Source organism: Dermochelys coriacea, chromosome 13, assembly GCF_009764565.3.
Source record: "Dermochelys coriacea isolate rDerCor1 chromosome 13, rDerCor1.pri.v4, whole genome shotgun sequence".
In the NCBI taxonomy this organism is placed as follows: domain Eukaryota; kingdom Metazoa; phylum Chordata; order Testudines; family Dermochelyidae; genus Dermochelys; species Dermochelys coriacea.
In genome coordinates, this window is record NC_050080.1 from 14,814,088 (window position 1) to 14,842,037 (window position 27,950).

At 37.9% G+C, this 27,950-nt stretch overlaps 1 protein-coding gene across 3 annotated transcripts in view; it reads right to left on the bottom strand.

Moving 5' to 3' along the window:
* The window catches only part of TSHZ2 (teashirt zinc finger homeobox 2), a 267,767-nt gene that overhangs the window by 103,305 nt on the left and 136,512 nt on the right, over window positions 1-27,950 (bottom strand). For all 3 annotated transcript variants that reach the window (XM_038370231.2, XM_043496205.1, XM_043496204.1), the window contains exon 2: window positions 6,313-9,370. In XM_038370231.2, the coding sequence (XP_038226159.1) occupies window positions 6,321-9,370 (3,050 nt within the window). In that variant the 3' untranslated portion in view covers window positions 6,313-6,320. The remainder of the gene's footprint in view (window positions 1-6,312; window positions 9,371-27,950) is intronic.

A 27,950-nucleotide genomic window follows, 5' to 3' on the forward strand; every position in this document is an offset into this window, starting at 1 on the left:
TGCAGTCCCTGCTAGTGCTCCCACAGCACAACATACACCAATAGAAGCCAGACGGAGTGGGTACTAACTTATCCCTGGGCTCTTTCAAGGATTTGTGGCTTTGCTACCCTCCCCCCGCCACACACACACACACACTCAGTGCTGTGTCTTAACAGCACAATCTGGCCCCTGCTCAGAGCCTGCCAGCCCTGGATTACTGCCTTTTCCTTTATGTTAAACTCTTAAAAACAGACATTGCTATAGATATCAACCTCTGTCTCTATACAGGTTTCAGAGTAGCAGCCGTGTTAGTCTGTATTCGCAAAAAGAAAAGGAGTACTTGTGGCACCTTAGAGACTAACAAATTTATTAGAGCATAAGCTTTCGTGCGCTACAGCTCACTTCATCGGATGCATTTACTGTGAGCTGTAGCTCACGAAAGCTTATGCTCTAATAAATTTGTTAGTCTCTAAGGTGCCACAAGTACTCCTTTTCTTTTTGTCTCTATACAATATCCCTGTGCAGTGCATTGCTAGTTGTCCATCATTGCTATGTGACAAAATGACACAAAATCCGAAAGGCCTGACTCAGATCTCACCTACAATACAGTAAATCAGGTGTAACTCCACTGTGGTGGAAAACCAATGTAAAGGCCTGCTCCTGCATCAGGATCAGTTGGTGTGGATCCCTGTGCGAAGTTCCAATAAAGCCACTGCAAAGATGCAAGAATCCATGCAAGCAGGTCTGTGCAAGACTGGGGCCACAATAATGTCAGAATTAGGCCCTCAGTGCACAGCTTACTAATAATTACTTTTGTGTTCATTATGCCAATAAAAAATGAGAATCGTCTTTTCTTGCCATAAAGCCGCATACATAATTTTTCTGATTTTCCATCTGTGTTCCATCACATTTGCACAGAGCGCTCACTCTGGTAAATTAAATTATTTTTATTGAAAGGTGCTTGAGAGGGCCGGGTACTCCTTATGTCCTTTCCCTTTGTTATTGATCTTTGCTATGTGGCGAGGTGCAATGTGTAAAAAAACATAAAAGATTCAGGTGCTTTTCCTCTGCAATTTTGTTGGGTAAAAACGTGCTGTTATAGATCATGAAGGCTGTAACATTTAATGATATCAGACAGGACAAACAAAAGGCAATATTTTGATACTCTTATGGATATTGAATGCTTGAGGCTGTATTCAAGGTCAGTAAGATCTGACCCAAGTATTTAAGCGGTGTCTCTTCATTGCTGAACACAAAATATTTGATCGTTGGGATAGGGACTGAGATTTATGGCAGCAGTTACTTATCTTTGGGCCAGGGACTGTCATTTACTACATGTCATACTGCATCTAGCACAATGGAGGCTGAATGGGTTGGTCTCTAGATACTAGTGCAAATAGAAATGTTAAGTAATAATAATTGATCTTATTAGTAATGTGGTTCTTGTTCATAACAGTCAAATACATCTGCATTAAGGTATCTTAAAAACATTGGGTCTGACCCTGCTCCCACAAAGCCAATAACAAAATTTGCATTGGTTTTAAAAGGATCATAATAGGGGCCTATCACAAGTCTGACCCTGCATTCAAGTAAATGGAAGTTTGCTCAGTTTAACAATTGCAGTAGGATCAGGCCCCTCATTTGTGTTGTGACTTCTCTATCTATGGCTAATTATTTTTTAATTCGGAAGATTAGTTTTGATGGTGACTTCTGCTTACAAACTGATGGTATGACATGGCAAACTGTGCCCCAATATTCTCGATTTCACGTATTACACCTTCGTGGCATTTGTTATTGATGAGTGCAGGATGAAGAGAAGGCTACATTCTCTCTAAACCCCAAACTCAGACACCTGACTTGGGCAACTCCCTTGTCCCATGTAACACAGACATTAGCTCTAATAGCTGAACATGTCATGCAGTGAAACTCCTGCTGTTTCAGAGGAGAAATGAGAAAATAAAATCCACAAAAAGAAAAAAATCTTCTATTTTGGTATTTGGTATACATAACACATACAGTTATCTTCGTGTCCTATATATCATTTAACAAATTGCTTTGCAATTCTTACAGGGTGTGGTATAATGACTGATTTAAAATCACTGCATTGCTTAAACTGCATTGTTCTTCATCAAGTGGAGTCATTTTTATGTGACGTGTCAAGCTCTCTAACAAATAACTGCTGCCAGACAAATCAAGTTCCTCATCTTAAAGCTACGGCTAAATAGTTTATAGCTTTAATCTGCTCACTGAGGTGTGCAGTCTATGACAGTAATTATAAATGCAAGGAGAAATTATAGCTGAATGCTTTAACTGCATTAGGAGCCATTTGATGAACAATCATGATTGCCTGCTCATTTTCAACAATAGAGGGCAAGTTAGTGTCAGTGCATTAGAGGATTTTCAGTTCTGCTCTGCTCTTTCTTCCATTTACCACAGAACGTCAGTTGTCTGCTATAAAATAGAAAAAAAGCACCGTAGAAGCTTTAAACTTGATGGTTTAAAAAAAAAAAGACAAAGGAGGAAATAGAAAAACTGTTTATCATTATGACTCATTTTTTTGTTTTGCAGCAACCTTACTTTCAAATTACTTCATTTTAGGTAGCTGCGTGTTTACTTACCAGGGACTTTGGAAAAGAAATCTCCCCCCAACCAGCCTAGTAGATTTAAATCTATAATAACTAATTTTTTTTTTAAAAAAGTTTTAAATAAGATCATACAGATCCGCTAATACTGACTAGTTTGTAGCCACTGTCACTGTCTGAATGTAAAGCTAGAGATATGTATGTGTGTACATACACATGCACACACACACTTTCTGGAGAAAAAAAGTATTTTTAATTTAGCTGAAGAATCAAGCAAATATATTTTAAAGTTATAAATCCTTGTACAAATTTGAAGCAACACTCCCTGATGTACATGGGCTTTCAAATGAAGAATAAAAAATTTGCAGTTGTTTAAATGAAAAGATGATACTGACATAAGATTTTCTTAAATTAAAAATAATGCCACATTATATTACCAGACCTATTTCAGTCTGGAGAGGTAAAAAAATATCCCACAACAGAGATGAATATACAGCAGATATATACACCTGAATTTATATTTAATAGGAATTTTTCACAAATCACTGAAACAGCCTCACTGATGTCTTTAAAAAATACCACAGACGTAATGTATGAATGTTTTTCTGGTAGTAATGATCTAACTGGCAATTCATTTATTTATATTTTTAATGATATTTATTCTATTTTCTAAATAAGAATTTAAATGGTAACTTTCATTTTCAATATGGGTGATATTTTATATGTTTCTATACTTTGGAGAATTTCTTTCCACTGTTTTACTTGCATTTTTAGTTACTTATTTTTTGTTTATCTCTGCTTTTGATGCAACATTTAGTCAACCAATTAATATATTTATGCATTTTAAGTATTTCAATATACTTTATATTTATTTTCTCTAAATACTTTGCACTTTTAAATTACTGAATATATTATATACATAATATTTCTGATGGCATATTCCTTAAACAGTATTGTATGCTCCATAATTATGAGATATATTGGACTTTTACCAAGCCATTTTTAAGATAAGGAAGCTTTGAAAATCACTGCAATGTATCCTGGTCTTCTTGCAGAGATCAAGAAACAAAGCCATATGAATAAACTCCAGGAATAACATTTTAGCATAGTCAGAAGAACTTTGGCAAGTTGAGAGCAAAAAAATTGTAATAAAATCTATCCAATGTCATCCAAAATACCCTGTCATTTCACACAATTTGTCCTATCATGCATACCAACTAAAATTATAGTTCCAGATAACAGATAACATTGATCTCACTCTGTCAATGCACTTTAAATATATGCCTTTGAAGGTACTGCCTGCATGCTGGTATAAATTAGAAATATCTAGTATTAAGAGGGTGACAATTTTTGGGTACTCAAAGAGTAGAGGGACAGTGCCTTCGTGTATATCCATACATTGCCTGGGTAATACGAGAAACTTGTCAGTTTAGGGTGTTGCTACTCAGAACCCACTATTTTTCTGGGCATCTTTGGAAAATGTGTTTATCTGCTTCCCATTCCCCAAATCTCTGAAGAACAGCAAGGTGCATAGAAAGTTGGGTGTTTAACAGTGCTTTTAAAGACACAAATCTGAAACATTTGTCAGGTATTAAGCAACGAAGATGCCAAAAATAACTGCCATATTCATATATTTGGCAGATAGCTTTTGTTTGATAGTACCCAAATTACTGGTTTGCCCGCAGAGCTCTAGTATAGAAACTGCAAATGTCAAAGTCTTTATAGATGCTAACAGGTGGGGAAAAAAGTCTGTTGACTTCCTTCCTCCTCCCCAACCTCTTTTCATTTTGTGATATTTTGGCAGGTACATTCAATTTTGAATTGTTATAAATCCACAAGGTGGAAAATCAGTTATTATCACATAAACAAAGAACATTCATTCGTCCTTTTGTTTTACACCAGGTACTAATGTTGGGTGAACAATGCAAAAAATTCCCCATTAATATTAGGTACAATTTTTAAAATAATTAACTCGCTTTGACAGCGCTCACACCCCTTTTGCATTTTGCTTTCAAAAGACTGAGCTTTGTTATATAAAATGTTAAGAAAGAGTAAATCTTCCCCTGTGTCAAGAGCCAGCACAAGACCTATATAAGACTTAAGACTCATTACATTTGAGTAGTGATGGCTGTGCTGTACTGTAATAGCTTCCCATAGCACCTATCCCAAAATTACCCTTTGATTACTGGTTTAAACGATAGCTTCTTTAATGGGACAGAAGTGAGGCATAGGCTTATTCTGGGGAAATCTTAAAGTTGTATGAACATTTGCAGCAAGCAAATTTTAAATCTTCTTACAAAAGTGGATCCATTCCCAGAGCACATGCACCCTCAACTAGTCAGAGAATAGCCATGGTACCATGTGAATTACATGACAAATCACAAGTCACACAGCTTGAATTTTGAATGTTCATTATCAGTCCATAATGTAAAAATTTCCAAAAGATATTCATCAAGGAAATCCAATAATGAATACATTGGAGGAAATTTGAACTTGCCTGTGGATATTCTGCCAGCAAAAAAAAAAGGGGGGGGGCGTAAATTTACTGAAGAAATTATTTGTTGAAAATTAATCACACAAAGCCCTCTTGGTTACAGATCCTTCAAAATTGAAAACATCTAGTTGGACTTGCAGCTGATGTGCTTCCTATTAATTTAAATCAAGAAATGTCAGATTTGGGAGTTCAGTAAAATTAAAAATGCTATAAATTATGTAGCAGCTAAATACTGTCTTACACATCGTAAACATTGGCTGTGATGGCACTCACAGTTATACACCTTCTTTGACAGAGAAACTAACAGTAAAACCAGTATCCAGAAAGCTGTCTTTTTGTGAAAAGTTAAGCTTGTGATAAAAGCCACTGAATCTCTCAATTAAGAAGCAAAAAACAGCCCCATATTTTGGCATTGATCTGCACCAAAAACTTTCACTGAAGTCAAACAGGGGAAGGGAGTACTGACTGAGCACTGGGACTGCACTGATACTATGAGACAAAGTGTAAATTCAATGCATTCAAGAACAAAAAAAAGAATGGCTAGGAACGCAAGAGGAGGGAAGGTTTCTCAAAACAACTCAAAGAAGACCACTGGTATAAGTGTTAAGGGAAGCTATTAAAGTCTAGTGCAGTACAACACTGATCATCCAAATGTTATGTGTGGAATAATCAAGATTTTAGATAATCAAAAGCATTTTCAATGTCATTAATAGACTATGGGGGACATAAGCCTTTTGAGATAATGCACTGTTTTGGTTAATAGAGGTGTTGCTAATCACGATTATATTGTCTTTTTCTCCCCCGCCCCAAATATTTGATGCTACATTAGTAATGGAGGGGAGAGGGATAAATAATTCCTTGGAACTATGAGGGAAAATGCAGAAAAACAGGCTTCCATTAGTGGAAACAACATTGAAAATTGAAGAGTAGTCATTTATTTGCTCTACTCCACACTAACCTGAATAGAAGGTGAACTAAAAATAATACTTAGAAACAGGAAAATATGAGATGTGAAAAGTGGGGAAACAGTTTTGTTACAAATTTTTTAAAGAAGCAACTTTTCAGTTCAGGCCATGATAAAGATCCATTTATGAAGCTCTGTTCTTCAATGCAATGTAAAATGGCCTGGGTATCTATACTGATCAATGCAGCAGCATATTTTCAATGTTATAATGTATTCTACTTTTAAGAAATGCTTTAAGAAATCTCCTTACAATCATGACATTAAAACTCACTGTGGAGCTGATGCATGCATACCTTAAAAGTTATTCTTCATCCACTTCTGCTACAAACTGTGAATGGTGTTCTGGTGACTTGCTGTGTGTTTTGCTTAGGTGAAGTTTTACTGCATGTTTGCTTGCAAATGTCCGACAGCACAACTTACATTTGAACTTAGAGTCTGTATCCTCTTCCCCAGCTATTGTTTCAGGTGATCTTTGAACTGAAACTCTGGAGATTTCTTGTTCTACCTTGGTTTGCTGTTCCACAGCCAGTCTGTTCATGTCTTTCATTTGGAAACCTAGATGGGATTCTAAGTGGCTAATATAAGTAGATGGGGTTCTAAACTGAGATGCACAGTCACTGCAATAAAAGATTGGGTGTCCTTTGTCCATGTTTTTCAAAAACTTTGTTCCTCCAGTTTTCCTAAGTTGGTATTTGACATTTGCTAACCAATGGCTGATGGTGGTCATTGACAGTCCAGTAAATTTAGAAATCTGCATGCGTTCTTGAGGGCCTAGGTCTGATAATAAATATTTACCTTCTGATGTTTGGAAAAGACTGGAAGCAAACTGAGCTTGCAAAATCAGGAGATGCTGAGGGTTCCAGTTTGATTGCCTGCCCTTCCTTTTATGCAGAGTGGAGACTTCTGTTGAGACATCCTCAAAACGTCGGACATCCATTTCCAATTTCATCGATGGGATCCTAGAAGATACAGCAGGTTTTGGTGTAGTAGCTTTGGGAAGAACTTTGACCATGTCAGCAATGTCAGACAGAGCATGTTTCTGAGGTGGGGAAGTACAAGACTGTGCTTGAGCTGACTCGGCTTTCTTGCTTTTGGATTTTGTCAGATCTATAGGTTGATCATTGTTTTCAAACAAATAACGCCTGGAGATGCTGGCAGGCTTTGGTGGGGTTGGAGCAGGAGATAAAACTGGTTTCTCCAGCATATTTAAGTTAGGTTTGTGGAACATAGAAATTGTGCTCGAGCTGGGGCTGGTATTGGACTGGGGCCGTAAAGGCTCAGTGGCTTTGCCCAAGTGATTATTCAATACAGATTGCAGGGCACTAAGTGGATTCACACAAGGCAAGTCAGAAGAATGATTTGTGGCAACACAACCATTGCTGAGGGAAGCTGCTATTGACTCCTTGGGTTTTGTTTTTTCTTTCTCACCATCTTCTTTTGGTTTATCCTCCTCCTTCAAGGGACATGCCTCTGTCTTTTTTGGCTCTACAGGGGCCTCAGATTTGGGGAGAGATTCCCCTTCATTCTGACAGAGTGGAGCAGCTTCAGCTCGGATGCCCTCTTTAGTGTAGTCTTTTTGTATGACTTCTTTGTCATCAATTTCCTTCTTCACTCGAGTACACTGGGCCACATTTGCTGAGCTGGGAACCAGAGGTATAACTTTCCACTTTGGAGCAATGGGTCTCAACTTATTGGTAATTGTGGGCCTGATTTGCAGTACTTGGGAGCCCACTGGTAAGGAAGGCTTTGCTCCTTCTGAGAGCTGATAGGCTGCATGGATACTAGGATATGCACTCCAGCTAGGAGCTCCATTTTGAGCTTTATTGATGGCTGTGGTGACAGTGTTTTCCAAAGACTTTAAAATATCCCCACCACCTTTTGAACCATCTTCTAAATCTTCCTCTCTAAGATACTGGTATTTAATTGTAGGATCCAATGGTTTCTGAAGCATATCTTCATACTCTTCAGTTTTTACCACTTTCTCATCTTTGTTTGTATCATCAGGTTTATCTTTTTTACTCTCTTTCTTTAGCTCTGATGCAGTTATGCCATCCGAAGATGCATTGCTGGATTGTTTTGAAACCTGGGTGTCATTGGCTGGTGCCTCAGACAGTGATTGCATTTTCTCCACAGCCAAGGGATCTAGTACTAGTTGTTTTCCTTTCTTTGAAGCTGAACTTGTGACTTTCAAGAAATGACCCGTGACCATCATATGAGTGGTGAGTTGCTGTAAGGTGTCATGTGAACTTCCGCATTCCATACACTTCAAAATCTGAGATTTACAGGCCTCAAACTGCCATGTGTAACTGGCTCCATTTTGGTAGCCATAGCGGTTGTTAGATGACAACTGCAGGCTTGCATTCTTCTGAGGAGAAAAAGTATCTGCAAAAGAGCCTGTTGTGGAATCTGGGGAACAAGGTCTGTTAACATCAAACACACGTTTCTTTGCGGGAGTGACCATTTTTGAAGAAATGGTAGGTACCGGCTCCTTCAAAGGCACTTTTTGGTAATGTTTAGTTTTTATCATATGAACGCTCAGATCTTGAAGGGAATCAAAAGAGTCACCACAGAACATGCACTTTAGAACTTTTTGTGCATCTTCCTTGTCCATGTCCTGAAAGGCCCTTTTCCGGGGCTTTGAGTAGCTAGTAGGTCTGTGCTTGTCTTTTTTACGGTTGTCATCTTGGTAATGACCAGTTTCATTCATATGGACTGTTAGCTCTACCAAGGTGTCATAGGCAGCACTACATTGCCTGCACCTAAACCTGCTAGCACCCGTGAATACAGTTCCGCACATTTTGCTGCTTTGTCTGTAGAGCTGCACTGAACTGAAAAGATTTGGTTTGGAGACCGGTCTGGAAGGTAAACTCTGTTGTAAGCTTTTTGACAATGCATCTTGGTGCCAATCAAAGTCACTTTTGTTACCTCCATTTCTATTGTCACAGCCCCTTCTCGCAGAGTTAGACAACTTGAGACCCAGTCCTAAGCCTGTCCAATAAGAGTCTGACAGTATGTTAGCATAGACGGCTGTCATTTTATCCATGCAATCATGTGCTTCATTCTGAGATTTGGGGTGGGTATTGGTTTTCAGATTCTGCACCTCTCTAGAGCAAATGCTTTTAGTATCTGCCACCTGGTCACTAGCGTCACTTAACAGGGACTCATTTTCCGCATCCTGATTAGATATATGACTTACTGGAGAATTCTGGTAACTAAAGCTTCCTTTCTGCTCAGGACCCACTTCATGTTCTTCATCCGTGCCAATATCATTGCTGCCCTGAAGTTGAGCTGTTGAATTACTGTCATCATCATCCTCTTCCTCCTCCTTTATATCTTCCTCTTGGACGTAACCTGAAATGTAACATCAATATATGAAATAACATGTTAACAACACTGCAGTTTGATTTTTCTAGTTTCACTATGTGCTTTTGCTACTGGATTTCATTTTAATCTACAACATTATTGTCTGTTAGTCCTGGAAGTGAAAAAGTCAAATGATGTCTTTTTGTAAAGCTTGCTGAGGTTTTTGGATGATCGTAATTCTTTATAACTGCCAGAGATTCTGAGTTAATAATTTTCCTGTCATGGGAGTATAATTCTAACTGTCCTCTAATGGGACAGTTGGAAAATTCATATGTGAGAACTTTAAGTTCATACTAAAAGTCTCATTTTTATGACTTTGTTATTAAACTCAAGGAAAAGAAGAGAGAGAGAGAGAGAGAGAGAGAGAGAGAGAGAGAGAGAGAGAGAATTGGCAAGGAATAGAAGAAAAATAACTGCTCTAATATTCCTGGTTCATAGAATTATCTAGGAACAGAAATCTTTTGCTATTTGATCACCTTAAAAAAGCATTTCAGAATGTGTGCAAATAATTGATATTCCAAACTACTACACTTGAAACAAATAATAGGTTCAACTGAAACCTCTGTTTGTAAATGCACTGTATTCCATCAATGCAATTTATAGTTTGATAAAAGAAATATTCTAGGGCAGAAGCCTAAGAAGATATGGAAGGTTATGGCTGAGATAGACCGATATTAACTATAAAACTAAAAAAAGTAAAGCAAATCCAGAGTGGTTTTATTTGACAAATGAACTATTTTAATTAATAAGATAAACTTGATATTGGTAGAGCTACAAATTTTAAAATTAATTAAGGAATTTCTGGTGGTACTAAATCAGGACTAATTCCACTGAAGTAAATGGAACTAAACTGGTATGAAATTGATACAAGGGAAAGGAGAATCAGGCTTAGGATGAAACCCCGGCCCCACTGAAGTCAATGGCAAAACTCGCCTTGACTCAACAATGCCAGGATTTCATCCTTGGACTCCAATGGAAAGGGAATCTAAGAGGAAAGGAGTACTGCAAACATTTTCCTATTAATAGCCACCCTAAATTTTTAATTAATCTGCTTTGGCAGTACTCATGCCCCTGCTGTTTGCCCTGTAAATGGCCATTCAAATAATCAACTTTTACTGATACAAACATTCATGGAAACCAATTTTTAAATTCACAGGCACAAGCCTTCATGCATAACACACTTCTCTGCTCATTCAATCAGGAAACACAAACAATGTTGCCAACTGGAATGATTTCATTGTGATATTTAGTGTTTCTCTTAGCGACCAACTCAAGGAATCATGTGATTATGTAATAATCAAAGCTCTAGTTTTAAAAAAAAGATTTAGCCCTCATGATGGCTAAGAAAAGCTTGAAAAACATGATTCTTAAAGGCTCAAAAAACAAAAGGCAAATGAAAAGAGCCAATATTTATTTTATGTTAAAAATCCCATGACTTTTAAACTAATCTCATGACTTTTAGGGGGCCCTCACCCATGACTTTTGAACACTTGTCAGTGACATTACTGCATAAATGATACCACTTTGATAAATCAATAGAGCTAGTCAGAAAATTTGGAAACATTCAAAATGTTGACAAAAATATAGACAAAACTTTCTGTAAACTAATTTTCAGATATTTCAATTTAATTCAATTTTTCCACCGGCTCTACCAATCAAAGTTGAACAACACAGATGAGATTCAGAATCGCACGCTGAATATCTTACAGTAACAAAGAAATGTTTGCAATCAATCCATAGAGGAAAAATATTAAAAAACAGGTTGCTGAATAAACCTGAATTACAAGTAAGTTAGAGGCAGCTATGATCTACTTGTGGATATTCCATGAATATAAAAAGAGGCTAAATTCACTGGAGACATTCTGCGTTGTACATTATTCGCTAAATTCTAGGAAGAATACTGATTACATCATTCTTCTAGCTCTCTTTGGCTGATTGTTGCATGGGGATGTGATACTAGAGAGCTTCTCAAATAGCGGTAAAGCTAACAGCAGTAACTATGAATGAATGAATGTGTGCCATGTATGTGATAAAACAACAATACTACATATCATAATGATAAGACTGTGCATGTGAATGGGTGCCTTCAACTAAGAATTACAAAATGCTTGTCAAACATTAAATAAATAAGCCTCTCAATGTCTCTGTGAGGAACAGAATATATTATTACCCCATTTGCAGATGGGTAAACTGAGGCACAGGCAGGTTAATTGACTTGTTCAGGGACAGGCAGCAAGTCAAATGCAGATCCGGGACTCGAATCCAGGTGTTCCAACTCCTCGCTCTAGTAACTAGATTGATGTTCACCATGATCTCCCTTATGAGTGTGTGCAGGAAGGCGAGCGCTACTACATATTATGAATAGTAACCTTGTTAAACAAACAGCATGAACTGATGAGCAGGGCTGACATTGTTCTTCTGGCGTCAGAGATACCATATAGTTTAGGTAGCAACACTGGACTCCTGCCAACATGTATCACAGTGCCATGCATATTGTAATGAGCAAAACAAAAATAAAGAGGGACGTGAGTGAAAGAATCAGAAGAAAAGAACTTAGTCACTGAGTTCACAGTTCCAGAGTGGAGTTGAGTTGATTCCCCGTTTCTATATGAACTAGTTGAATACCATTAACCCCATTTTTCATGAAAAAGGGAATTTTTTCTTTGGAAGGTAAGTACTGTACTCTTTCTTTCATAATATTCTCTGTCCTTCTAAATAGATTTACTAGGAGAAGCAAAACCATCAGACAGGTAGTTCCCCTTCCCCCCGATACAGATAAAATTTGCTGCTTAATTAGGCATTGACATGTTTACTGTAACCTTTACAGAAGAATAACGTGCTCAGAAGTCCACTTTTTTCCTTTTCCTTTGTTTGTGTGTCTGCATAATAAACAGACAATCTAATGAAAACAATATAGTAACTTATGAGAAGGCACCATCAAAAATTCACAAAAGCATCAGTCAAGTCCATTTTTAATAATGGTTAAGGATTCTGGGCAGCTTTAAAAACACAGTTTAATATCATACATTTAAAACCATTCACTTTGCTTAAATGATTTCATTTGCTGTGGGCATTTTGTGTAGACAGTGAAGGCCTCTTGAATGCAGACAGCCTGGGTGTATAATGAATGCATGTATCCATCTACCAGTGATTATTTTAGTAAGGTTTCACCATATGTAAAGCTTTGTATAAACTGATACAAAGCAGATTAATTCATTTAAATGCTTATTTAAGAGGAGCAACAGTCACAATGTTTTAGAAAGATATTTTGCTTCTCTTTCTACCATATTTACTTAAGTGGATTTCACTACTAAACACATTCACACACAATTATTTTACTCTCACACACATAGTGATGATATCCATGTAGTAAATTGCAGAACCATGTGATAAACTGTATTTACCAGGGACTGTTGCTGGCTTTACCTTCACTCTTCTTGCTATTCTTTTTTCCTGTGGATTTATGCTAATATTCTAAGCTTCTGAGAAGTTCAACCAGCTGCCTTTTATCTGCCTGCTAGATAAACATTTCTTCTTCCCTCCCAGCTGTGAAATTACTCCACCATAATTAAACCAGCCCCAAAGTTAAATTAGTCACATTAAAGGTGTAAAATGGGTAATATACAATCCTGAACTACTGCAGGGTTAAAATCCACTATCTTGCAGCCCAGAGTAAAACCAGAAATGTTATAATTATGGATGGAGGTAACTCTGGGCTTCCCAAGTGGAAATGTAGCATTTGCTTTTAGTCCTGGTAGATCCCACGATGTTTGATCTTAAAAATTATGACATTGTTATGGGTAGAAACAGTGTTTTAGGGAATTGTGAGAAATTTCTAAACTTTTATTACTCTAATTTTTCTTCTCCATTTGAATCCTATACAGTTGGATTCATAGAAACTAAAGCAGCCTGGCTAAAAGGGGTGTAGAAAACAGCACTGTATTTTATTTGTTTGGGGTTTTTTTAGACCTATTGTATTTCTTTGGAAGCAGAGTAATTATTCCAGAATAAAGGCATTTTTATTCCAGAACAGAGTGTTCACATGGGGGAGTTATACTAGCATAGATTAAATGGAATAATTTTCCCATTTAGACAAGGCCTCAGTCTAGTTTCATTTAGGCACTTGCACTTCTGGCTGGACCCTGGAAGTGCAGAGGCTTTGTGAAAACCATGAAAAGCATGAGTGGTGGGGAGAGAAAGAGGAAAGAAAGAAAAATGCACTTTTTGATTCTCCATTTAAAATAAAATGGTTAGGGTTTACTTTGACCTTTGGGTGAAGATTTGTGCAAGGCTGTCTGTCTAAACAGGTTTGTCCTTCTCTATTTACAAACTTATACTCTTAAGGTAAACAAATATAGTCCACATGTAGTGTCATATAGCCACTTTCAGTGTAGATGCTAGCATAATGCAAAGGACCAATATTACAGAAACGGGCACTGTTAGTGCACCTGCAAAAATTAACGTGCATTGTTGTGGCCTCAAAAACCCACAAAGAACTATCTTGAAACTTTGACCCTTATAGTATAGCCAACACTGGGCCAGATTTACACTTAGTTAATTCTGTTGAATTTAAGTCCCTTATACCCACTCACTAACATGTAACTTGTATCACATTATATGTATCACCTCTGAATTTGGACCAGTAGGGGTTGAACATATATACATATTTAAATTATACTGCATTTTTACTGTTAATTTTTCTACCAGAGGATGCTATTTTCAATCAAATATGCTCCCTTTTTCCACATACAGAAACATTTCTTAAAATATATACACATTTCTTTCCAAGACTGGAAAATTTATTTTTTGCCAAGAAAAGGGACAGTGAATCATTGTCCAGAACAATGTTGTTAATCCACCTAAAACCCATACACCATCTGTACTTTTTCATACATATATTCCAATTTCACTTGAAATAACATCATTAGTACAGAGATCTCACAGTTCTATAAGGTGATCTTGTTTCCTTCTTGTCTGGCTTGAACTCAAACATCTTTTCATTTTGGCAACAGCAGTTTCTTTCTCTGAAATATTTCATGCAGATAATGGATAATGACCACTTCTCATTGCTTTTTCTCAAAAATGTCTAACTACATTAGCTTTCCAAAGACAAATCCTAACCTGGCTCTTTTTCTAAGTTCATGGCTGCAGATTCGTCCCAGTGCGTAAAACAACTGAAAGGATAAATTGGCACTGGCAGAAAACCCCATCCTTACTCTACTGGATAGACCCCGCAGTAAAAGCCTTTTGGAATTTAATAGGATTGAAACCAATGGGGTTCTACAGAAATGTAATCATGTTCTATAGAAATAACTCTAAGTGTAGGAATTTGTGCTTTGATAGGGAGTGATACAGTTTTGGGGGTTTGTTTAGATGATCATACACAATTCTAGAGCAGGGGTGTATAACTTTTTATTAAATGTCATAGACTGATCAGAAAACATATAGGATGATAACCTTTCTCTAGTAAGTTCTTCAGCATTTTTCCGTAAGGGGAGTAATAGCGCTTTGCCTATAACAGAACTATAAGAATTGGAAATGGAAAAAACCTCCAAAGTTATCTAGTTGAACCCCCTTGATAGTGCAAGATTGTTTCCTATGGTCTTTTACTCTAGAATCCTGTGGAGTCGTTTTACATGTTCTCAGAATCTTGAGGAAATACTGAATGGATTGGCTCTGCCCTGAGGGACCAGCAAACAATGCTGGACATGTGGGAATTGTTAGCAAATTTCCCATAAACAATATTTACCAGTGGTTCCCAACTCAGATTTAAATGGCTCAGTGATGGAGTTTCTACCCCCTCTCTTGTGATGCAATTTCATAGTCTAACAGCCCTCACAGTCACAAATAGGAGATTTTTCTTAATATTCCACTTTCATTTGCATAATTTCATTCTATCCAATAACTTTCCTCTGTCCCCAGCACATGGAAATTGTATTGTTATCTCACACATAATTTACTGTTGCTTGGAAGTTCTGCCTTCTCCAGGAATCTACAGCAGGTCACACCATGGCTAAGAACCACAAAAAGCATGTAAATAGCATTTTCTGGTCATCTCATAATTGTCTATTGAGGGCCAAATTCTACTTTGAGTTCAGCCAGCGCAGCAGGACAGACAAGACATTCCCACTGTTACAGAGCCAGCCTCAGAGATGTCCCTGAATCCCTACCGCTACACTATGGATTGTGAGAGGAATTTGTTCTCAGCCCCTTACATTCAAATATAGTCATAATCTGGTAATGAGTCAAGTTGAAAGCCATATCACCTCACAGGATAAAAGCAACAGGATGGAGACAGAGGACCCAGGAAACTCCACAAAGTCCACATCACAAGATCCACATCTGGGAAGAAGCAGATGGTATAACTTCCAAACATTAGAGATCAGGGCACTTTGTATTGTCGTGTGCCAGCCCCTCTTGAAGTTGCATTTGCCATGATTGAGTTTTAACATGGCAAGGCAACTTCCTTGAAGCATAACTGTTGTTTGCACGTGGTGATGAAATGAAACAATTTTGGATGTTAATTCTCTGTTCTAAAAATAAAGTTTTGTTATAAGGTTTACTGTATGGATCCTATTCCTGGCTGCTCCCATTGACTTCAGTAGGGCTTTCAGCGGGATGAAGAATACAGGATCATGCCCTCTGTGCATTCCACTGAATATAGTCATGAGGCCATCACATAGGTTAGAAGTATATATGCTGTGAATTGGGTTTCCAGCCACAAAACCCTTAAACCCTCAAAGCCAGCAATAAAATAGAAAACTATAACAAAAGGACAACTGAAAAGAGAGAGGGAAGAGGGACTAGTGCTTTCCATTAAAACAGTAAGCCCAATAGCCATTAAGGGACCAGAGCCATAATAGAGTTCTCTCCTGAATAATTTTCTCTAGGGACTAGGTCAAGCTTGTTTACATAGTCAGCTGTCAAAGGGTAGGAGAAAGAGTAATTTAAATCATACCAACTCTGTTCTGGGATCAAACGTTCTGACTTACTGAGTTTCTAGGTACCAGCTATGTTTCACAAGTGTACATAACTGTGCTTAGGGTTTGGTCCTCAGTTTCCATAGCTGAAGGCATCCACCATTAATACAATGATTTACACAAGGTTAACAACACTTTGTTTCCTCCAAAGCCCTGGAATTTGCTAATTTTTTTTTAAAACAGCTGATGGTACAGTATTTGACATTCCTGAGTCAATATTTTCCTCCATGTGTGTGACTCCTAGCAAATTCTGAGCAAGCATGTAATTCTGAGAGTACAGAATTTTGTCTTTGCAATCATTTGTGAGTGCAAATACCAGGTTCCTGATATATGGTAGCTGATATAGAATGAATAAATGGGCCTGATCCTGTTACCATTGAAGTCCATGGAAATTCTGGCATTGACTTCAGTGACAGCTGGATCAAGGCCAATTTTTATATGCATATCAGGTAGTAACATATCTCTATGATTTGTATGCACAAAATAATGGGTGCAAATATGGAGGCCATTTTGGAAAATGAGGCTAAGTCCCAGATGACGAAAAGGACTGTATTGTAATGAATTTGAGTCTCATACCCAGGCAACGTAAGTGAATCCATATGGCAACGTAAATAGATTTAACCTAGAAAATGTAAAGCTGAAATCTCTGGTTCTCATTGCCTTTCTTTACTTGTCCCATTGTCCTCCTGACCTATTGTTTTTTATTAGCAACTACACAATGGCACATTTTAAATCAAACTGTCAAATCAAGTTTTTTTCTTCCTTTCTTTTGTTGGTCTTCATCCTCCCTCTCAAATACTGATCTACATTTTTTTAAGTGATACAAACTACCAATCAGAATAACAAAAATACATATGTATATAAATTGAAATTGTAATGAGTCCTACCAGTGTATTGCTAACACTTTGGTTCATTTGATATGAACTTTGTTTTTTTAAAGTACCACATGGTAAGGCTTTGAAACTTCAGTTTGTAAAAAAAAACTGTAACAGCCTTGCAGCCTTTGAAGTCACTACTGATATAGCTCTGAACAGATCCATTCAAGTTCAACTAACATCAGACAAATGTTTAGTGTATCAGAGGAAGCCACAAAAGCAAGGATTTCATCAATATTTCACAACAGCCTCAGGGAAACTGTAGATTGCAATGCTGTAGGGCAGCTAATGGAATTACACACAAGGGTTTTGTACATTTAAAATAAGCAGCTACTAAAAAAATTACCCTTCAGTTTGATAGAAACTGTATAAAACTGCAGATGGGAAACAATTAAATAGCTACCAACATTTATCCATGTCAGCCTGATAGGTCATTTAATAACAGGTATTTCTTTTTCTTTTTTTTTTCTTACTGGTAAGGCAATAATAAAGATTAACATTTATGAAAAGTAACATAAAATATAGTACAACCAAATGAATAATTAAAGATGCTTCTGAAGAATTTGTTTGCTATTGTATGGCTATGAAGACTGCTCTCCACTAATGAAATACATTTATATTAAATTCAATTACAAATAGAGAGAGGCTGAAAGTGATGTTTATAATACTTGTGTGTTTTGATCTTTTTTAAAAAAACACAACTTTGAATCATTTTTACTGAATCCATGGTTCACCTCATACACAGAATAAATATTATCTAGTGCAACTCACTTCAAATTACTTGGACCCTGTTTTAGAATATTTACAGGGATAAACCCAAAGCCTGAAAAATTATGTCCAATAATCCAGTGTGAGATCAGCAATTTCCCTGATCAGAGTCTAGATTTCTGCATATGAAAGCACATTGTATACTCTAAAATTAGATCCATACAATCAAATTCCTATGTATTACTATACTCAGCATGTAAAAAAAAAAAGTACTGATGGTCCACACACATTTTTTAAAGTGTTTAGGTATGGTTCTCTGCTGTGGCAAACTGCTATTTTTGTCATTAGCTAATGTTTGTACAGTGCTTTGAACATGTAAAGCACTACATAAATGCTAACAATTATTATTTTATTATATTTTTTAAAAAGTCTGGCCACTTCCCCCCAGTTCAAAGCAGACTGACTAGGCTAAGAATGGTGATGAGCCCAATGGAATAAAAAAGAATTTAGGCCCTGATTCAAGAAAGCACTTAAGGATGTGTTGTTTGTTCCTATTCAGGACATCCCTTAATTGACTGTATGTCTTAATATAGAGGTTATAGAACAGATATCTTTGATTAGAATAACAATTAATAATTCAACTTTAAGTTGCAGTAGCCTGGGTTCAGCAACAGTGACATGGCTAAATGAGGTAACTTTGACTTCGATAGGAAGGAATTATTGTTAGCTTAGTATGGGGCTAAAAGGCAAGATCTCCTGTGTTATATTCTTGGCTGTTCTACTGACTTCTTGAGTGGACTTGGCCAAGACCCAATTCTCATTGAAGTCTGCCAGCATTGTCTCTAATCACTTCAATCAGCATTGGATCAACCCCTTAAATTCTCTGTGTCTCTATTTCTCCACCTGTAAAATGGGGAAATTATGCTTAGTGAATAGTTCCCATGAATGTTCTAAGGATTTATTAGAAACTGTTTGTACAGCACTCTGAAAATCTACAGTGCTGTATTTGCACTCAGCTTTATGATTTGATGGTGATAAAGGCAGAGTGTCTATATGTGTTCTTATTAAAGCACAAGCTTCTCACCCATCTGGGTACTATATAAAATTTAAGTTCCTCACTATAACTTGATGATTATGACCTGTTATTATACTGTTCCTATTTTTTAAGAAAAACACTAACATGGCTTTATCAATACGTTATTACATTTGTCTGAAGGATACTGGGCCCTTTGGTTTTCGCTTTGGGTAGCCAGCTAAGTAACAGCCTCAGTGAGATCTGCTTTAAACAAACGGTACCATTAACTGTTTATATTCATGAATCTGGGCTGATTAACCATAGCTGGATGAATTGAGACTGAGATAATTTAGCTTTAAAATCTTTTTAGACAAGATATGCAAGTAGAAAGAACGGGAGCTGATAAAATGTAATTCCTTTGTTTTATGCGTATGCTTGTTTTGTTTTATTTAAATCAACCCAGCAAATAATATAAAAGTGTGCAGTTTTACTTGTAATGCCATGCCAAAATCTGAGTGTAAAAGGGATGTTGATGAAGAATGTACAGAACTTCCAATGTTGTATCTCCTTTATTTTCCTTTCAGGAACATATTGTGGAAAATGGTGGTCCAAACAATCTGTTTCATTCATAATAAATATTACAGCCAGCAATTGCTGACTTTTGACCATTCGATATCCATGCACTCCTAGCCTTCTAACAATCAACCATAGCCATCAAAGCACTAAGCCAGCATGAAGGTCATTATCCTGGCCAGTGTCTTACTTCGACTGACTTCTCAGATATGTACGCAATAAGCAGTTGCAAGAGATTGATATGATACTTTGTGAGTAATTTGTATGAACTCTAACACTAACCTGGTAAAGTATTATAATTTTAAATGTGTCCAGAAAATAATTGAAATTCTAGTTTAGCTTCATCATAATTCACAGTGCTGGGTATATTTAACAGCTGACTAGTTTAGCATGAATATTGCTTTACAAATGAGGTCATATTGTTTTTAAGAAACAATATTGCTATCAAACATGTTTAGGAAGAAAAGCAAGAGATTATGAGCACACTTTTAACCTTTCTGTCTCTTTCTATCTCTGTTTACTATGGTGATTTAGGTATTCAGTGTTGTTTGAAGGCAAACATAGAAGCTGGCATTTAGAAGAGCCCCTATAATGAACAACTGGCAGTCAGATTCTTTCTTATTATTACTCTGTCACAAAATCTCTGTTCTACATCAATCCATCTTTGCAACACCGGCCAGAGATGAGAAAGGTCAAAACATCTCCCTCAAAACATACAGTCTATACATGAACAATGTCATTCCCTGAGTCACATACAATAGTCAGAATTCAATCCGTATTATAGAAAAGAACAGAGCCTATAAGATGTTTTTAAGAAGTTTCATCACTGAGTGACAGCCTTCCCACGCTTTGTGTCCATGTGTTCTAATACAGAGCTGAAACACTTGATTCATTTTACCCCACACTCACCCACCCACCAACACACAGAGTTAACTTGTTACTCAGTTTTCTCTCCTAGATAGAGGTAATACTCAGAGGACCCAATCCTGTACAGGGATGATTGCCTCTGCTAAGCTTCTGAGTTTGTTTCCCTCCGACCCACTGGAGTCAGTGAATGTTAGAAGAGCTCAGCACCTTGCAGGTTCAGGCCTATCAAATAGGCTCAGTTCATATAGGTCTAAATCCTGAGATCTAGATTACGTTGCCTGGAAGTCACTGGATAGTTAGACTGTGTCACACCTGAGCAAGGTGATCAGAATCAGGCCTAGTTTCACTGAAGTCAGTGTCAAAGCTTTCTTTAATGGGTACAAGATCAGGTCCCTCTTAAAACTCTTTCTCCCCCTTTGTCTCCCCCCAAAAAGTGTGTTTGAGGTGTTTGTTAATTTAAAATATTACAAATAAATTCAGAAATAAAACAGAGGAAAAAATATGGGGGATAAGTACTGCACCCTAGAGGAAAATTATAGCCTGACAGAGCAGAAAAAGGGAAGCTAAACTCCCCACTTGAGGAGTACCTGACTCATTCTTTCCTTGGGGGTAGGTTTTCACCCCTCCCCCATTAGAAGTGCCACAATTTTGGATTCTGGAACCCACGAATCTCAAGATGGTTTCCAGAGTGCCCTAGGAATGTCTGTGCTTCCAGACTTTGGCCAGAGCCCCTTGTAATCCACTGGCAGCATGACTGCAATGGGAATCTAGCTGCCTTGGGCTACCTTGTTAGCTGCAGGCCCCAGGACTTTCTGCACTTGAGGAGGGAGAGGAGGGTCACAACAGAGAGTGGGAATCCATATATATTAACGCCAGTGTGGTCAGCAATATCTTGCACCACACTGGCCTGCAGATTTGGGGGAAATAATCCATTACTGTCTCTTTACCAGAACTAAACCCCATGAGTCTTTTCCACAGGGTCAGACACAAGTCAAAGCTGCAGGTGCTGCCATTTTCTTCCTTCCACAGACGCTGGCATGATCCACTGGGTTGTGTTACTTATTGCCAGCAAACATGAAGGCCAGCACGGAGCGAATTAATAACAGTAATACTAATAATTAGCAATGCTAGGATTCATATTATTGATTTTGCTTCATAAGAAATGCAGGCAAAACAAATGGACCCTTGCCAAATGGGAAAGCTGGAAGGGGAAATAGATATGGTTTCCAAGCATCTACGATATATTTAAAATTAATGGGAATTTCAAAGGGAAAAGTGAACAACTATTGAAGTAAAAATAGTGGGCTGTGTCCTTTGAAATGCGTGAAGGAGGGATTTAGAGTCAGGGGGTCTAGACAAATGTCATGACAAATCTGACTCACAGGCCATCCCAGAGTTGTGCTCCTGTCCTGTCCTGCTCTAAACTGGGCACTGAAATTCATCATGTGGGGCACCATAAAAAACCAAGAGACTGCAGCTGCAGAGGCTCTGCTTTTTCCTGCATCTCAGCAAGAAACAAACAAATATGAGTTATGGGAAAAATCCAATGATCAGAAAGGTCATTCAATGACAGAGACAACTTCTTTGGTATGGGTATCATCACATAACCACTGCTGGGCTGGGGGATGATAGAGCATTGCTGAGTGCAAAGATGCTATGTATTTCAGTCATAATAACTGAGCTAAGGCTTGCAGGAATCCACACAGCGGGACAATGGGTCAAAAATCCAGACTCTAAAATACTGGATGAAAGTGCAGAATTATTTTCTTTACAACCCAGAATTGAGACAAAATAGTATCTGTATAAACCCAGTTCAGTACCCCCCAGACTTTAACTAATCCTCAAACATTCAAGAGCATTCTGGGACTTTAGACATGGGAAAGTAAAGCAGCAGAGGGCATCTCACCTCCACCAAATAACTGCAGAGCTTCTGAAAGACTAAATCCATCTATTACCACTGTGGGGCCAGTAGACAAACCCAAATATAAACAAGCTGTTTAGAGTTTATAAAGGAAAAGAATTACGAGATTTCCTGTGCTGTTCTTTGTGATCTTAAAAAAATAAAATAAAATAAAATACAAGAATGGAAGCTGGAGCTTGGGAAAGAAGATTCCTATGAATTTTCAAACATTGAAAGCAGAGCTTCTCCAGCCTGGTTTCAATCTCAGAACCTTGCATTTCATTGCCTTCCATTCAACAGCATGCAATTGTGACTCTGAATTTCAAACACTGCACTTCTGCAGAGGAGCAACCATACCTGGGATGTTTATTAAGGCATCATTATACATCTGTGTGGCATCATTTATATCCTGTGGAAGAGACGATGCCAGGTCAAGATCAACAGTTTGAGCAGACAATTCATCAGGTTGGAGCAGGTGGCAGGGGCGGTATAAGAAATCACTCAAAAAGGAGCACAAACTGAAATGGATGGAAGTGTAAAAGTAATAAGAAAGTGATCAGTGAAACTACAAACAACAGAAGATAAATCAAAGGAAGCAACCTGCAGAGCAGAAATCAAATCAAGAGGGTTTCCTTAAACACAGAAAGGGCCTGTAACCTGCTGGGTGAAATTAAGCAAGTCTGTGAAGAATCTTTTGCCTATGAATCCTTGTTGGAATTAGCACAGGAAATTGAAATTCCCATCATATCAGGCGATTCAAAGATGAATCTATAACAAGCACCAATCTAAATTCTGAAAATTCTGATAGAAAACATGGCCAGAGAGCATTTCAGAGGATAAGACATTGGGCCAGATTTTGTATATTACATTTACACCCACTTTGCAGTTTAGTCTGAGGTTGAACTTCACATCAATAAGCCTCAGGCCCAGCCATTCAGAAAAATCCTACTTTCCCATCCACAGTCAAATGATTTATTCCAAAATAATTGCCATACTGTATTTGGAGCTACATAATGGAAATGCTACAAATGCAGCCTCTAGAATTAAAAGCATGTTTCTGATTTTAGTGGGAGCTACACCATTAAAAACATGCACAACTTTGAAAATGTATTGGATAGTGGGTCTGCAAATTGTCCCAGCAGACTCATTAAGTGGAGAAAATCCTTCAGAATTTTACTAAGTAAAATTGATTTTGAGGCTATAAAATTAAACACATATTTTTCACAGACCAGGGGCCAACACCACTCTATTATAGCCTGTCTGCAGACTTCTGATTAACCCACTGCATTCAAAAGCAAACAGCACATTCATTTTAAATATCTAAGGCCATGTTTACACTAATGAAAAGGTGTGTTTTTAACATGTGTTAACTAACATGATAAAATCCTACTGCAGTCAAAGTAAGTTGTAGTGTTAACTAGTGGTTCACTAGGGTTTCTCTTGTCCAGCTAACATGTTAAAGTTACAGCTTGCCGTCTCTACACTAGCATGGAATAGCTAATACATGGTAAATCCACATTTCCCCTATTATAGATATGTCCTTTCTGTGTATACAAGAGATTGGGGGATATTATTTCACCTCTTTTTATCAGTTTGTTTACTTTGTATATTTGACAGCACGGTTGCATGTCATCAATTTTATTATTTCCTCAGTGTAGTCAGTTTCACCTGTTATAAGTGTGTGTCTTTCACCCAAAAACTGTGGGGAGGAAAGCATTTTTTAAAAGTCAGGGGCGGGTGTAGTACCTGAAACAACTTTTAACCCATTTTTATTTAATTGACTAAATTTTCAGTAGATATCTCTTTTAAGCAAGAGAAGCCACTTTAAAACGTTCACAGAAAAAAAGAGCACCAGGCAAAACCTGCACTTTGTTGTCCTCTCATCAAAACAAATTTTGCTCAAAGGAAATATGTCTCTTGGCCAACCTGGTCCCCCTACCCACCACTCTAATGTCTCTGGCCCATCAGAGTAGCCAGAGCTAGAGCTCCCAAAGAACTCAGCAAAGTATCCCATATCAACTAGGCTTCCTCAGAGCTCTTTCTTCTGTCTAATATAAATGTTTCCAGAATTCTAGTTTAACAAGCCACAATATGGCTCGTACCCAGGCCCACTGAATCAATGCACACATCCACATACTGACAGACAGCACAGGAACCACTGTGCTATCGAGGTGGTATCGGAAAATGTAACCAAAATTCAGCTGCAAAGACACAGATTTCTACTGACTGCTGGTGAACTGCCAGGTTATCTCCACTGGACCAACCATCAGGGGCTATTAAGGCTCAAAGGCTCATGGATCAAGAGAAGAATGGACCATAGGCTAGTCCTGACCTGAGAATTACTTTGCTTTTGCTTGTGTCTCACCTGTAATAATTTTTCTTGCGTTAATTGCTTCTTAACTTTTCTATTCACAATAAGCCAAATTCATCTCTGGTGCAATTCTTCTGAAACAAATAGGATTAACCAGGGATAATTTGGCCCATTAATTCATTTCCCTTGGCTTTCTCTACATCCTTTCTTACCAATAAGAGTACCCTTTCTCCAGTTTTGTTTTGCCTAGCCTAGTAAACACCAGTTATTTCTTGTATTCAGCCATGGATCTGTTACTTCAATAAATCCTTGCTTTTCTTTGCAAATGCAGAATTCCAGTTCACCAGGTTTATTCTGTATGCCCTTAGCATTTGCTCAGAAGAGTATCCCCGATAATGTCATGGCAAACCTGGTGGCTGACCTTTGTGACTTTGTCCTCAGCCACAACTATTTCACATCTGGGGACAATATATACCTTCAAGTCAGCAGCACTGCTATGGGAACCCATATGGCCCCACAGTATGCTAACATTTTTATGGCTGACTTAGAACAACGCTTCCTTAGCTCTCGTCCCCTAACACTGCTACTCTACTTGCGCTACATTGATGACATCTTCATCATCTGGACCCATGGAAAAGAAGCCCTTGAGGAATTCCACCATGATTTCAACAATTTCCATCCCACCATCAGCTCAGCCTGGACCAGTCCACACAAGAGATCCACTTCCTGGACACTACAATGCTAATAAATGATGGTCACAAAAACACCACCTTATACCAGAAACCTACTGACAGCTATACTTACCTACATGCCTCCAGCTTCCGTCCAGGACACACCACACAATCTATTGTCTACAGCCAAGCTCTAAGATACAACCGCATTTGCTCCAAACCCTCAGACAGAGACAAACATCTACAAGATCTCTATCAAGCATTCTTAAAACTACAATACCCACCTGCTGAAGTGAAGAAACAGATTGACAGAGCCAGAAAAGTACCAGAAGTCACCTACTACAGGACAGGCCCAACAAAGAAAATAACAGAACACCACTAGCTGTCACCTTCAGCCCCCAACCAAAACCTCTCCAGCACATCATCAAAGATTTACAACGTATCCTAAAAAATGATCCCTCACTCTCACAGATCTTGGGCGACAGACCAGTCCTTGCTTATAGACAGCCCCCCAACCTGAAGCAAATACTCTCCAGCAACCACACACCACACAACAAAAACACTAACCTAGGAACCTATCCTTGCAACAAAGCCCGACGCCAACTCTGTCCACATATTTATTCAAGTGACACCATCATAGGACCTAATCACATGAGCCACGCCATCAGGGGCTCGTTCACCTGCACATCTACCATTGTGATATATGCCATCATGTGTCAGCAATGCCCCTATACCATGTACATTGGCTAAACTGGACAGTCTTTATGCAAAAGAATAAATGGACACAAATCTGACATTAGGAATCATAACATTCAAAAACTGGTAGGAGAACACTTCAACCTCTCTGGCCACTCAGTAAAAGATTTAAGGGTGGCAATTTTGCAACAGAAAAGCTTCAAATACAGACTCCAATGAGAAATTGCTGAGCTTGATTTAATATGCAAACTGATACCATTAACTTGGGTTTGAATGGAGACTGGAAATGGCTGGATCATTACACATATTGAATCTATTTCCCTAAAGTTAAGTATCCTCACACTTTCTTGTCAACTGTCTAAATGGGCCATCTTGATTATCACTACAAAAGTTTTTTTCTCTTGCTGAAAATAGCTCATCTTAACTAATTAGCCTCTCACAGTTTGTATGGCAACTTCCCACTTCTCTGTATGTAGTTATATTTCTTCTTACTATATGTTCCATTCTATGCATCTGATGAAGTGGGCTGTAGTCCACGAAAGCTTATGCTCTAATAAATTTGTTAGTCTCTAAGGTTTCACAAGTACTCCTATTCTATTTAGCTCTCTGTTTCTCTATCTTGCTTTACCTTATAATTTAGACCTTTGACATTTATTATTGGAGGCACTGGTCCAAAATTCCAAGATCAGTTGCGCACCATTGTAAATCCAGAGTAACTCTAGCAAAGAGTTAGTCTGGATTTATTCCATTTCACTGAGAACAGAATTTGACCTATTATTTTGAAATTTAGACAGCACCTTCTAACTTCTTTTCCTACATTATCATTAACCTAACAAAAGCGATCAGATGATTTCCCATATTAACAAACCAACCTGTTTGTTCACATGTGATTGAGAAATAGTCTTATGCATGTCATTCATTTCCCCTAGAATCATAGAATATCAGGGTTGGAAGAATATCATCTAGTCCAACCCCCTGCTCAAAGCAGGGCCAATCCCCAATTTCTGCCCCAGATCCCTAAATGGCCCCCTCAAGGATTGATCAAACTCACAACCCTGGGTTTAGCAGGCCAATGCTCAAACCACTGAGCTATCCCTCCGCTCTTAAGCCCCAGAGTCCTTCCTCACTCAAAAATGATTTTAGCGGCTAAAAATACCCCAACTCTCTGAACTATACCAACTGACCAAAGACAGTTTCACCTCTGAGGTACCACCTATCTTCCCTTCCTCGGCAAACAATCACACTTTTTATTTTTGCTCCTTGACATTGGATAAAAATGCTGGTGTTATAGGAAACAGCCAATTAAAGGTCAAAAATTCAAGTGTTTTTCTGTTCAAACCTGTATAAATCTGTCGCTGTCAAAGAGAGGCAATCATGCCTGCAAATGCACTTTACGGGTATGAGAGGATCTGTGTCTCAACTTAAACTCTGTAACATTTAAATATCAAAAACTTTGTTTTCTAACGAGGGAAGTATTGAGTGGGGAGAAATGAATTATATGCTTGATGTATACTGAAGGCTGGGAAAATTAAGGCCATTTCCCATGGTAAGAATGCAGTGATTTCAGTTTGCAAGAGTAAATTAAACCTTTGGGAGAATTTGTCTTCCATTAAATTGAACAGTTAAACAGCACTGAAGATTTTAATGTCACCACCACCAAACCCCAAAGGTTACAAAAAGAAAAAGAAAACAGTTTCCTTGTTTGCAAGTTCCCTGTCTCTCTATATAGGAAAAATAAAACTTATACATGTATGCTGAGAATCAGAAAACTCTTTAAAGATCATAATTCCATTCCTATACCATATGCTATTAATGTCTGTCAACACTGTTTAGCCAGAAACTGCTGACAGAACCATATTTGCTATCTAAATACATCATAAATAAATCAGTAATGAACTGCTTTAGTAAACCTTCTGCAGTGATTGGAAATAGAGATCAAGTAAATAAACTCCGCAGATAGCACTTTGCTGCT